At 35.9% G+C, this 13,784-nt stretch overlaps 2 protein-coding genes across 3 annotated transcripts in view; one reads left to right on the top strand and one right to left on the bottom strand.

Annotated features, from left to right (window-relative positions):
- SYN2 (synapsin II) overlaps positions 1–13,784 on the bottom strand; it is a 127,546-nt gene that overhangs the window by 74,130 nt on the left and 39,632 nt on the right. The gene's annotated exons all lie outside the window — the stretch shown is intronic.
- The window catches only part of TIMP4 (TIMP metallopeptidase inhibitor 4), a 30,585-nt gene that overhangs the window by 10,164 nt on the left and 6,637 nt on the right, over positions 1–13,784 (top strand). For both annotated transcript variants that reach the window (XM_026857880.1, XM_026857881.1), the window contains exon 2: positions 9,868–9,965. In XM_026857880.1, the coding sequence (XP_026713681.1) occupies positions 9,868–9,965 (98 nt within the window). The remainder of the gene's footprint in view (positions 1–9,867; positions 9,966–13,784) is intronic.

The following is a 13,784-nucleotide window of genomic DNA, read 5'->3' as shown; positions in this document are numbered from 1 at the left end:
TTAAAGAAACCACAACAAAACCAACTGATGGTAAAGCATTTGGACACCCATGGCAGAGGTGGTCACTAGCTGACTGGAAGTTCTTGACATAGAAAAAATTATGGCCATTGTAAACCATAAAAAGATACCTTTATAAAATAGAAGAACAGAATGAAACAGACATATCTTGCATTAAATGGATGGAACCTAAACCACATGGATTCCAAAGAAGTTAAAAATTAGTACAGAAGAGAAGATGAAGCCCTTTCAGTGCTCCAGTAAATTCATAACAACCAGATTCCGAAAGACCACAAATACATTTGAGTCAATTTGAAAAAGTGCAAGTTGCCTATGAGTTGCCTCGGGTTACTTATTGTAAGTAAAGATAAGGATTTACATGCCTCCAAGTTGAAAACCAAGTAACGGAATCAATAAAAAGCAGTTTCTGAAAACACAGAGTACAGACCTTTCTGCATGCAGTACAGGTCATTTCATCTCAAAGTATGTGAAATGGAGTTATAGCACCAGCAAAGCCTTCTTTTGGATTCAGAGCAGAGAAAAATGAAGAAAATTATAAATGGGAACAGGATAAAAAATAATGGCAGTTTTATGAGACTAGAGTTGGCAAATCCTTCAGCACGAACAGAGAAACCAGAGTATTTGCTGTTAAGGGACTTGCTTTGAAAAGGCCTTAAACATTTCAAGTTAAGGGCAACTTATTAAGCCATAACATTATTCTCATGGTACTGGCACTCGATAGTATTACTCATTACTTTGTTTCATTAAAACGCAGCAGCCATGATCCCCGCTCCAAGCGACATAGTGTAATACACGCAAAGATTTCCAGCACTACTTACCCTATCAGTGGATACACATATTCTCTTACTAAGTGAAAAGCATGTGAATGCTCGAGTACCTGTATACAGTACATGCACATCTACTGTATTTCACACCTCTTTTTCAGCATTTTCAAATAACTGAGACTGCATTGCTGCTAATTCTTTTGGAAGCTAAGATGTGCAAATCAAATACCGAAATGCAAATGTAAGAAAATAAAAATCTTCATTCTCCTAAAAAGTTTTACCAATTCTCTGAAATAATCTGCTTAGAAAATATCAGTGCGTATGTAAAGTTACATATTAGGTATTTAATTATTCATTTTACAACATTATTTTAATGTCAATCAACCAATAACTTTTGCCTTCTTTTGGACAAATTGTTTTCTTTTGGCAGCATTAGCAATGCCTGTGAGCTTAAACCAAAGTTACAATGCTCCTTTTGTATTGCTAAATACTTCTTTCTTCCTTTCATACATATTTTGAGAAATTATAATATTTTCCATGCATTAATATGAATGCATATTAATGAATGAATATTTAAGCAAATTAATTTGCTTTCTTCATTGGTGAGACTCAAAGCTTTACAGTAAGCAAATGTGGTGAGTCAGCCTATTATATAACTGGCCAATTTAGCATAATTAGTTAAAAATATGGAAGAGATGCATAGGGAAAGTGGTAATACTGTACAAATGGGACAGTTGCTCTAAAGCATGGAGTAAGACTTTTATAATGTCTTGTACATTTCAGAGGTTTTGAAAGCAAGTGGCAAGTACACACTACTTTATTTAGAATTCTATCCAAGCTATCGATTCTATCTTTTATATCCTGTTCAGTATTGCTTTAAAGTGGGTTCATTAATTTTTGTCTGTTGTGACAAATTCTTTGCAGGTTCCCCTTCTTTTGTGAGGTTAAGATTACTCTCCCTAGCCTGCTAACTCTTCTCCCTCCCTGCAAGAAAAGTTAAGCATATCAGATCTCTAGTTTCCAATCTAAAGAATAAATTTATTTTTGTCATATCTCTGTACTCATGGAACCCAAGTATTTGAAACTGTTCTTGGTTTCCTCTTGTAGTTTTGATCACATTACTTACCACTATTCTTCAAGAGACCGAGTTTGTAAGACTGGACCATAATATACTGGGTATAGTATCTATGGCATCTAGACACAAAGAAGGTAAATGAAATAGTGTGTCTCTACCCTATCTTTGGGCTTTATCTTGGACTCCTAGCACTATTTTACCATGACTTTAGATGAATACAGTAGATGATGCCAGCTCTGCTCACAGAGATTTGCTTGCTTTCTGGCTTGGCTGTTACAGATAGATGCCTGACTTAAACTGGAAACAAATCTGACCTGCAATTGTGTATGCTGGCCAGACTACTCCGAACATAGAAATTCCACCTGGAGCAGCTCTTTGGTTCTAAGGAATGAATTACAGTCCCTTCTGTGATTTCAAGCTTCTTCTCCTCTCCAGTCTCGCACCGAATCCACTGGGCTAACTCACCTCCAAAACTGAAGATGGATGGGCACTGCTGAAAATCTCCCTACCAGATTTGCCCCCATTCTTTTACAGAATACAAAATATTTCAGCATTTGTATACTACAAGGAGGGGGTGGTCCTGGATTGCGCTGATCACTAATAAAGAGTGACGGGGTGTTAAAAAAACCCTTTTGTTCTTAATCCTATAGGTAAAATAGGTGAAGATAATCACCTATCCTTTGGTTGCAACTGTTTGTTAACAGACAACTCTTGGCTGAGTTTTGTTCTGGCTGTAATATAAGCTGTGGCACTACCAACGCTGTCCTGCAGCCTCTAGTTATTTCAAAGTAGTTTATCCCAATATTCAAATGAAAGTCATCAGTATTATGTAATTGAGCAGTTAATGCATCGATTCTGGAGGTTTCCCTTATGATACCGTAAAACAAATTAAGGGTGTAAAGTTAAGAAAAGCTTCTTACAGTTAATTCAAATGAGGAGTCTATGTTCTTAAAAACAGGCAGGTGTATCTTTAGCAGATGGTATAAAGTTGTATTAGCACCAGCAAGAATTACAACCAGGTAAACTGAGGATTTTCTATGAATTTCTACTTTGATACACCCAATTAAATAGGAAGAACCCCCCCATTTCATACTGAGGGTTACAGAAAGAGAATAAGTACTCAAGAAGCCCTTCCTCTCTCCACTATTCAGAACAAAGAATGGGGATCTCAGAATGAAGGAAAAACTATACACCTGGAAGTAATACAAGCATATCATTACAGGAACAGAAAAAGCCATTTCACAGAACAACCCTATATATGGCCTGTAAAACCCAGATTCATTTCAGTTGATTCCTGGTTTACAGTGCAATTATTTTAGATCACTGGACCTAGAAACTTCACCTTTACAGCTTCAAACAAAGAGCTTGGACTCTCCTGAATGTCCTCTTGATAAATGCTTTCAGTGAGTGTATAAACCCGCGACGCAGTACAGCCACTGTCATATTCCAACCACGCTCTTTCAGTAGCCTATGATCAGAACAACCGACCTGCTACAGTGCGGGAACAGAGGTGAATTAATCAGAATTACTGCAATTTCTGTAGTAGTGGTATTTACTTCCTTTGGACATATAAAATACTGTTGGATCTCACAAAAGTGTTTGTGATGAGCCAAAATCCAGAACAGCAAATGTCTTTCAGAGACTGTTTTGAGAAAAAAGAGTCTCTATATATGCTTTTGATTAAAAAAAGGAATCCTCCTCCAAAAAACAACAACAAAAAAACCCGACAAGACTTTTGGACAAGAACTTTTGCATTGAAACATGAAGTTTTGAATAAACTCAAGGGAGTTGAGGCTCCTGCACTTGTCACCGTGGTATTTACCCTTGACCCATATTCTGGGTGTGATCTTCCAGGAATTGGAGATATTTATGTAGCAGGTTTAAGCTACTGCACCCCTAAAAGGAAAAAAAAGTTCTGATAGAAGTTTTAAGTAATCTTACAGTAGAAAGGTGAACAAAACCAGCTGCATGTTGTATATGTGAATGTTTTCAGTTTGGTGAATGGACCTTTTTATATATATAAATTCACTTGAATATAGAGGCCTTCAAAATTATGTACATACACATTATGTGTTCATAGTTCTGCTTTATTTCATGCTGCATACTCTGATTCATATGTAATTTCAGAAAAACACTTTTGTTTTCTATTTTTGTACATTTGGGTGTTTTCTTCTATCTGTTCCCATGAATATTTGGGATGCCATCCTCGACCCATCCACACAACAACAATACAGTTTTATTTAGATCCTTCTCCTTGTGACTCTTATTCTTTGCCCCTACAAGAGTAAGAGCATCCGGAAACAGCTTATGTCACACATTAAAAGACAGGTAGAAATAACTGCTCAAAAATCACTGCTCATATTTTAGGTAATTAAATTAAAAGGCTAACCTAAGGCAATAAAATACAAGAAAAAATAATAAAGAGCTGCATGAGTCATTGCCACAAACTTGGTCATAACTTCTTAGTAACTTACATCTATCATTTCCTGTCAATATACTTTTAAAAGTTTCATTTCAGGTATTTTGGAGCAAAGCTAATTCTGATTACAAACGTGTGTGACGTGAAATAATCTTTTCTGATTTCTGGAGAGAAAGTCTGCTTAAGAGTGATGAAGATTAAATTTCTACTCAGATAGTTATGCTGTAGTCTGTAAACTTAGTCTTAAGTGAACTGCAGGCTACATCTGAAACACAGCGTCTTCCTGAAGATGGCTATTTGTAGGAACGTTGCTACTGCTAGTTCTGATCTCAAACCTAGAAAGGGATGTAATTACCTGGACATGTCAGGACTCACTGCTCTTACTTTCTTAGTGAGGGCTAACCTACCCTGAGCAGCAAGAATATTCAGGAGAAAGAAAGGAGAATAAATAAGAGACTTTCATCTGCAGTTTAACTGCCTATTTTTGGTGCAGTGCCAATAATGGAGGCACTGTTCCTACAATTTGCAAGTGGCCTTAGTGGTGCATAAAAGGAGCTGAATCCCAGGGCAAACCAGGAATACAAATGGCTGGCACAGCCCAGCACTATGGTTTCCTCTGCATGCAGAACTGCACATACTCTTCCTTTTTCGTTCGAGATCTCCCTTCTTCGTTCTCAATATTGGAGAGGGGAAGGGCTTTGTTTTTGGACCTCAGAATCTATTGCAAGGCTAAGGGACAGGATTTAGTCCTTATTTTTCCAAAAAGCAGCTAAGGTATCCCAGTCTAGACAACCTTGTCCTTCCATTCATTAATCTACCTCTTACGGAAGTTAATTAACTATGGAGCTTTCCTTTAAGCTGCAACTGCCTAACTCAAAATACATTCATTTACAAATCGTAGGTATTACATAATTTATCACTGATATAATTAATACTCCAGTGCAGATAATATTTCAAACTGGATGCGTCCATCATGATAATAATCTATAAAACCTTTTAATTGTAGAAAAGAGTAAAAAATTTTTCTTCTGATAGAAACCAAACCTCAGAAAAAAAACCCCAACTGAACTAAACCCAACTTAAGTAAAACAACAGTTTAATAGTCATCTGTATTTCTCATAGTACTGTGATCTTAACACACTTGACAACTTTGTTCAGGATGTAGCTTAAGTGTTTTTTAGAGCCCAAACAGATGACAAAATAGATTTTCAAAGCTTCAAGTATCTGCCTTATTACCTGTCCATCTTTAAAATTTATACTCTTCTTAGCAATATTTTTATTTTTACTTATTTTATTACATTTAGGTTTATATATTTAAAATAAGAATGCACATAAGCAGTTATCTTGTTCTTACATCCAGTAATATTTTTCAATATTTTCCTATTTAAGTATTTTTCATTATATAGTTACTGATATTTAACAGATACTGGAGAAAAAATATCTCCTTTATTCATCAGTTTTTACCTTCTCCCTTACCTCTATTTCTTGGAATAATAAAGTTAATTGGGAGAGTAAACTCCAGTTAGTTTTCCTTTTTGAAGGATTACTTTTGTTGAGTAAAGTTGCCCACCTTCAAACAATAGTACTGTGACAAATAGGTTAAGGAAACAGGCTAAACAGCATCATCTTAAAACTTGTGCAAGTACAATAATACTATATAAAAGAGTATCATAAAGAATATATTATTTAATAATACTAACATTGAGAGTAATTTTTCACTGAACAGTTTTGCCTTCATTAATGCCTTAAGAAAAAACTCCAAGTCTACAGAGATACAACTTTTAGGGAACATATGCATTTCAGTGGACGAAGCACAAGGATTTACTTTATTCTGATTCCATCTATATCTATGATTTGGCATGCAGCCTTTAGTATACTGCTCAGTTCTTTGTGTCTCCTGTGAAAAAGCTGGTCATATTTCATTGCATACGTCACTGTAGTGTGGTAAAATTAATCTAATGGCAGTGAATTTCTTTTTAAAAAGTCCTTAGTATAAGTAGTTCCTCATGACCATAAAAATCTCTAATATACAAGGTGATGGTACAGTTTATTTACAGGTAAATAATTAGTGCAGCTAATTTCAGAGATAAATCACCCAGGTTTAAGAAAGATTCAGTTAATGCCTAAATTTCTACCCTTACTGTATATAAAGATTTCTGTATTGTATAAAACTCAATGCTTTTCCCCTGACTGTATAAAGACAAATATATCCAATGTTATATACTGAGTTCTGAACCTTATCCAGCTCAAAATTATGTTTTGTTGATGTAGAAATGGTTGGGAGGTTTTTATTACTATTCAGGAAAGAAGGAATAAAAATATTCTTAACACAGTTCTAATAATGAATGTCCAATAGCCAAGCTGGTTTACTTAATAAAACTTTACTTAAATAGAACACCGTCCTCCTGTAACTGCAGAACGCTATGGCCCTAGTAATCAAAGCAGCAGTTGCTGAGAGAGGCGGCAACTCGACACTATGGACTCAGCGTAGCCGTGGAGGCCAGTAACTGCCGGTATGACTTCTGTTCTGAGGCTCCACCTGAGCCCTGCATGGCTCTGATCACGTCACCTTCCTTTCAGTTCAGTCACCTGAGACAACCTTCCGCTACAAAGCGGGGATAAAAGTTTAAATTTTATAAAAGTACCACGAGTTAGAAGATACGAGTTCCACAGAAATGCTACATCCTGCTACTGAAATGTTAGAGTCTTTTGAAAAACAGTTTATATTTTTAATGCAGAACGAATTGGAGGCAGCCTGCGTTACTGGCATTAGAATATGAAGGGTATGTGTATGGATTTCATACATGCAAATTCCTCATAAGGAACCAATAACTGTCTGACAGATAAAATGACATTATTACACTAAACAACCAGAGGTTGTTCTCAGTCAAAGAGAGGAGAAGCCAAGCCAGCCGTGCTATACTTGAAACCATTTCTTGAAAAGAAGTGCAGACTAGGAGGAATCCTAAGTTATAACCACCCTCTGAACCACGAGTGAAGAGAGGGAGATGGCTAGGCCCAGGAATGCTAAATCAGGAAGTGCTTGTGGTTAAAAACAGAAGCAACCACATGAATAAGAGGTTTTAGGAGACAGCTAGACGACACTGATTGAAAAAAAATATTAAAGCACAGAAAAAAGAAAACCAAGGAGGATTAAAAGGCCCCCAAAAAATCTGTGTGTATTTGAATCTGGTTTCAGGAGAATAGAAAAGTAGAGGCCAAATAACTAAAATTTAGACATCCTGTAATGGTAAAACTTTCTTGTCATTAAAAAAAAAAAATAATCTCAATTTGGTCTTCCATCTCCATCTGGAAGCTTTCTCTTAAACAAACAAATGAATGAAACACACACAACATAAAAATAGTTTTCATTTTCTTCTACATATCCAGAAAAAGATCTCTTAATGAAAAACCCCAAAATGTTATACTTTCGGCCTTGCATGACTACATGGGGACCCTCTCAGCTATCACTGATCATCTGTAATGTTCCTCTCAGATGCTAACAAGCAGAATTTAATAAAAAAATGAAAAGGAGTGATGTTTCAACATTAAACACAAGGGGAAAAGAGTTTTAATTATACCACAAATATTTGCAATGAATAGGCAGGAAAATATTTCCTGCATATAAACCATGTTATGGTATTAATAAAATAATGGAGCTAGCTCCTGTTGTCTCACCCCTTACCTTCTATACTGAGTGAAGTCTTTAATGAGAAAACCTTTTTTTAGGAAGTAATGATGCAAAGGAAAGCAATGAAAACCAAAACAACATGATTCTAATTTGACCTTTCCATCAGTATAGTACACACAATCCACAACACTTTTAATCTGGAATTAGATCAAAGCACTGAAGAAGTACTGTTAATTTGTGGGAACATAACACATCTGCAGATGATTAAAGAGATGCTGCCATTTACCATTTGAAATGAGGAATTTGCTGTTCATACTTAAAAGAACTCTTTTCTTCCAATCCTACCCAAGTCTAAAATGCTCCTTTAAAAGAGTTTAAATGGCTTGAGAGGAGGGAGCATTGTGCCAAAAGATAGAGGACTCAAGCTTTGAAGCTGTAAGCATCTGCATTGTGTTGATTATTACATACAGTTTGCTCTGCTAATAAGTGAGGAAATGAGAATTGCCCATTATTAGATGGGACTGACCTCTGGCTGTTTAATTACAACCTGGGTTTCTTATTCCTCTTCTTTAGATACGATGTTTAGAGGTCCATCTGTCAAAGAAATGTTTTTTGGGGAAAAGCAGGATTTTGATGCCCAAAGATATTCTTCTGCATTAGCTTGATATTTTTTTCAGTGAATGGGAAGTATGAGGATTTCACTGTAAGAGTGGTTAAAGCCTGGAACAGGGGCTGAGGGAGGCTGCAGAATCTCCCTCCTCAGGGATACTCAGCTGGACACAGCCCTGAGCATCCTGATTCAAGCTGAGCAAGAGGTTGGACTAGGCCTCCAGAGGCTCGTTCTAACCTAACTTATTCTGTCATGTCTTTTTCATACTAATTTTGATGGAACGGTTCCTTTCATAATGAAAAATAAAAACAAAATAAAAAAAGAAGGTGTCAGAGAGTTGCAGTCATACCGAAGAGTATTTTCTGGTCTCTATCCCACCTGCAGATGCAGATGTCCTTGCACAGATGCATCTCTGCCCAGTTGTGAATCGGATGTACAGTTGAAGTGGGGCTTGATTGTTGATTGCTCCGGCCTTTGCCAGTATCTCTCCATGCAGATACAGATTGTTTGTTCCAACAAGCACTACAGCTGCAGAGGAGCTGTAATAGTGGCCATCCAGAACTGAGCAAAACCAGGACTCTCAATACTCTGGGGAGACAGAAGTCCCTGGAGATATTTTGGCCATATACCACATTCTTAGAATCCTGTTGTTCTCTGTGCTTAACAGTCCTGGTATATTTTAAACAGCATATACAAGAGAGATGACTCAAACAGATAGGAAAAGAAAGCATTTCTTCTTTCATAAAATCTAATACTTGCCTTGTTTAAAGGATAGGAAATAAATAAAATGCATCAAAAGAGGGTGTAATTAATTTATACAGGTTAACACAACTAATGACATGTTAAGAAAAATCCTAACATTTATAGTTCCAGAAAAGTGCATGGAAGACCGTGCTCTTCTTGTCTTCTTCCATGCATAAAATTGATGCTTTAATCTTGTCTGGCAGGGTCTTTCAGAGTGTTAACTTCAAGTCTGTTATCTGATCAACAACTCTTTGGTCATTAACAGAAGTCTCCCTTTCCTCTGCCCACTGTTTATAATGATGATTATTTTATAAAATTTTATGGGATTCAAGTATTTCAAAGATTTTGATGGACTGTTTTTGTCAAAACTGAATGGTAACTTAATTCAGATTTCCAGATTCACAGAAATTCAGATTTATATCACAGGCAGCCCACTTATTTTTCTTTTCAGAAGGAAAACTTAATCTAGTGTTCTTATAGTAACAAGCCTTAAACTCTACTTCTACCTAAAGTTTAAAATGTTAAAATCTATCAATATAATTTTCACTATCACTTATAAAATTAGACATACGCTTATTTGCATTTAAATCTTTTTCTCTATTACAGTGATTAGAGCAAAAATATCCAGCGAAAAGGTGGTTCCTGCCAGTGATGATCCTCTTGATACCCACAAAATGATCCGGTATGAAATCAAACAAATAAAGGTACATGGAATCACTTAGCTATTTTGAAGTTCAATGCTGATAACCTATGTATATGACTACAATTTAGCCCTAAATGCTTTAAGCTGGAAAAGGCTCCTGCTGCCTATATGGTTAGACCCAGGTGAACTACAAAGAATAAATCAAAGTAGGGATAAAAAAAATGGAAAAAAAAAAGAGGAAGCTGTTCTGACATTCGTGAGCTGCTTGCTAAATAACTATATTTTGATGAAATATTTTGTTACTCACAATTGCTTTATGAATACTTCATGAAAACATACTTCAACCTATGAATGGTGTTTGACACATTTGCTGTTTCTGGTGGATACTTGATCACCTATGTTGCATTATGATATTGCAACTCTCGACTGGATGATGTAAACTTTATAAACAGAGGAAAGTATTTCCAGATGGAATAGCAAGGATCTTTGTTCGTAAGTGAATAGGGATATTTGCAGAAACAGGAGAACTTCCCTAATATTCATATAAACAAAAATCCATTTGTATGAATGTTGTTAGGAGAGCAAACACCAAGTAGAAGCACCCAGAAATAGTCATTCAGGATCTCACAGATTTTTCCATTATTTGTTCAGCTCCAATAAGGAGACATACTCATTAATGTACTTTAAGATGACATATCTTGATCCCATTCAAGTCACCATCAAACTCTCACTGATGTAAAAACATCATGATGTACCTGTTTCTGGCATACACAAAAGATAGGTAGTCTCTTTCAATTAAAACATGTCAATGTGCATTGGTGGGGTTTTTCATTTGTTTGTTTTAACTTTTGTAGATGGTTTTATCTCTCATTTTTTATAGAGTATTATTTTGTATTATTTGTATTGACTTGTGTTACATTTATTGAGAGCACAAGTAGATCATTATGAATGGATATGTGCTTTCAAAAAAAAATTCAAGCCTTCATTGGTATTGCTCACGGAGCTTTACTAAGAAAAATCGATGGTAAACAAGAATACTTCAAAACGTTCACAAGGATGGTTATCACACATGACTTCTGTTAAGATTGTATAGCAATTTCAACTAGCCAATTCTTTTTACCTTGTTAAAACAAACGCCAAAACTCTTCACCATTTGCCATTTTCTGTCTTCTTAAACTATTAAGGATATTTTCAAATGTTTCTTTACAGAAATAAGTATATAAATACCAGAGCTCTTTCCTCCCATGAGCACTTATTTTCTGTTGCTACTCTGCAAGACTTCTGTAACTTTAGAGAAATGCAAATCATTTTATACTTCATCACAAAAAAAGAAGAATGAGTTGTCTAGTCTGTGTTATTCTTTTCAGTCTATAATCCTGTTCTGTAACAGCCCACTGAAATCTCTGAAATACATTCATATATTGGAGCTGCTTTGGAGTTTCTCCCAAATTTTCATAAGTAGAGGCCTATTCAAAACTCAGGCATCAGTAAGAGATCTTTATTTAATTCCCCTAAGTTTCAGAAGGCAAGTCAGCTAGGACTGGACAAAACAGATTTATTTTCTAAGAAAAGATGCTCTGCATCATTACATACAAGCTTAGTCTAAAGACACACGGGTCATAATAGTCCCACCCTTCAAATTCTTACTTCTGGCCAGAAGAGAGTTAGGAGAGAGGTAGGAGCTGAGGCTTTCACCCTGGCACACAGGCTGCTCAGCTGCGTTGGGACCCAGCTCCCTGCTCAGCATCCCGAACAAATCCAGTAGAAGGATTTTTGTTTGAAACTCCACAACACAGAGTGGGCGAGTGAACAGCAGCTTCTGTAAACTATAAATCTTTTGTGGGACAGCTAGTAAACTCAGTGTGGCACTGAAATAAATCCATAAAGGCAACTTTGCCTGTACCTGGTAAATCACACAAGAACTGACAACGAATAATATAATCTGTTATATTCTAAGCATATAATTCAGAGGTGGCATACAGGTAAAAATTAAACAGGACTGGGTATACTGGAAAATTACTGAGAAATACTCACTTTTAAAATAACAGAACTTTAACAGGAAAGTGTTATGGATAACACTGTAAAGTCCGCATCAAGTTGCAAAAGTAAAGAGAGAGGAATTTTACATAATTCATGCTTAGAAAGATTTGGTAAGTGTAAAGTAATAAATTAAAATAATATAAAGATGTATGCAATCAGCCAGATATGGCCACCTCAGTGAAGTGGGACAACTCGCAGACTCACTAACAACATCACAGAAATAGCCTGTCAGAGATTTTCAAACTGAGCCTCGTGGATCTGTGACCTCATTTGTGTATCTTGGTTTTCCGAATAACTGAGAACTTGGTCGACCAGAGCAATAACTTGATAACACAATTCCTTACCTCTCCCCTCAGATGACAACATTTAAAAGAATCTAAATCAACACTGTATGTCAAATGGTAGAATATTCTGTTTTCACTATTACAGTCTTTCTTCTACTGAGTGCTTACAGACTAATTTCTCATACCATAAATTTGATGACTCTGAATTATGATAAACTGAACAGTCCTTGAAGTGTCAGATGGCACGGGTTACGTGATTCTGGCTAACCCTGTGCATAAACATTTACGGGATTGGGGGGATATGCTAAGCATTCACTTTATATAATACAGAAACTAAGAACAGACTCTAGTATTTGAGCTGTAAGATCTGTCAAGATCAAACATGATTATCAACTCAGTATTAGTTTTGGTGAATACTTTCTAAGACATACACATACTCACACTTCCCTCAGCAATTCTTCCTCCCTCTTGGAAAAGAAACACAGAACCACAGAATGGCTACATTTCACTGCAACTGTAAATTCAGCAAAATGCTGCTGTTTCTCTGTTATGTTGCTCTCTGGGTTGTTTGACATCTAACATTAGTGCGGCTGGTTTATGCTACTCCTGTTACAAAAATTATATTTCTGTTATTTTAAATCCAGTACATTAGACTTAGCATTAAAACATTGGTGGTTTTGGACAGAACTATTAAATATGATTTTGTCATTAATTTTCAGAAATAAAAAACCAATTATGATGTTTGCTCATGTTATATACATGGGTTGTCATGTTGAAAAGCCATACATTTTTTCAACTACTGTTATTTTTTTTTATTGCAGTATTTCCAGCATTATACTAAAGAGAGAAGAAAATATATTATTTATATGCAATTCGATTTGTCGTAATAATATTATTGTTATTGACTTGTTCATCACACTTACTTTGAGAAGCCAGCTAAATATTAAAACAATGCCATTAGCTTTTGTGACATTTTGTCCTATATTATCAGAATAGTGAAGTAAGGCCCAAGATATTAGTCATACATGAAATCAACACATTTTACCAAATTAAACCGTTGTAAGCAAAATTGCTAAGTATTTCCCACACAAGCTGCATGAATGGAAACCCACTGAAAGAATCAGACTTCTTTTACAAGAGGGTGGGGTCCCCTCACAATGGGAATATGAGGAGGTGCTTAAGCTAAACAGGTTACTCACACTTTACAGTGATGCATGCAGTTTTAAAGCTAGATATTAATCCCTATATAAAGCTAAGAAAAGAAGCCATGATAGATGTTGAAGAGAATAAAGAAGAGAAAAGAAATGGGAAGGAAGATGCCCAAGATGCTGAAAGTAATACTGATAGTCTTAAAGAAAAGTCTTCTAAAATCCTAAAGCAACAGCCACGCACTGGTCTTGGCTATATACCTCAGGACAGGGACGGTGTCGATACAGACTTTAGTATCAGGGTTACTTTTTCTATTCACCCAATCCCTCACCCTATTTTCTATCCTAACAAAGTCCTACCAGAACTCAAATGTAAATGGACCATCTCACAGTGCAGAATCAAATCAA

This window comes from Athene cunicularia, assembly GCF_003259725.1.
Source record: "Athene cunicularia isolate RWA chromosome 12 unlocalized genomic scaffold, athCun1 chr12_part1, whole genome shotgun sequence".
Classification (NCBI taxonomy): Eukaryota; Metazoa; Chordata; class Aves; order Strigiformes; family Strigidae; genus Athene; species Athene cunicularia.
Note: the sequence above shows the minus strand (reverse complement) of the source record. Positions and strands in the feature narration are given on the sequence as shown.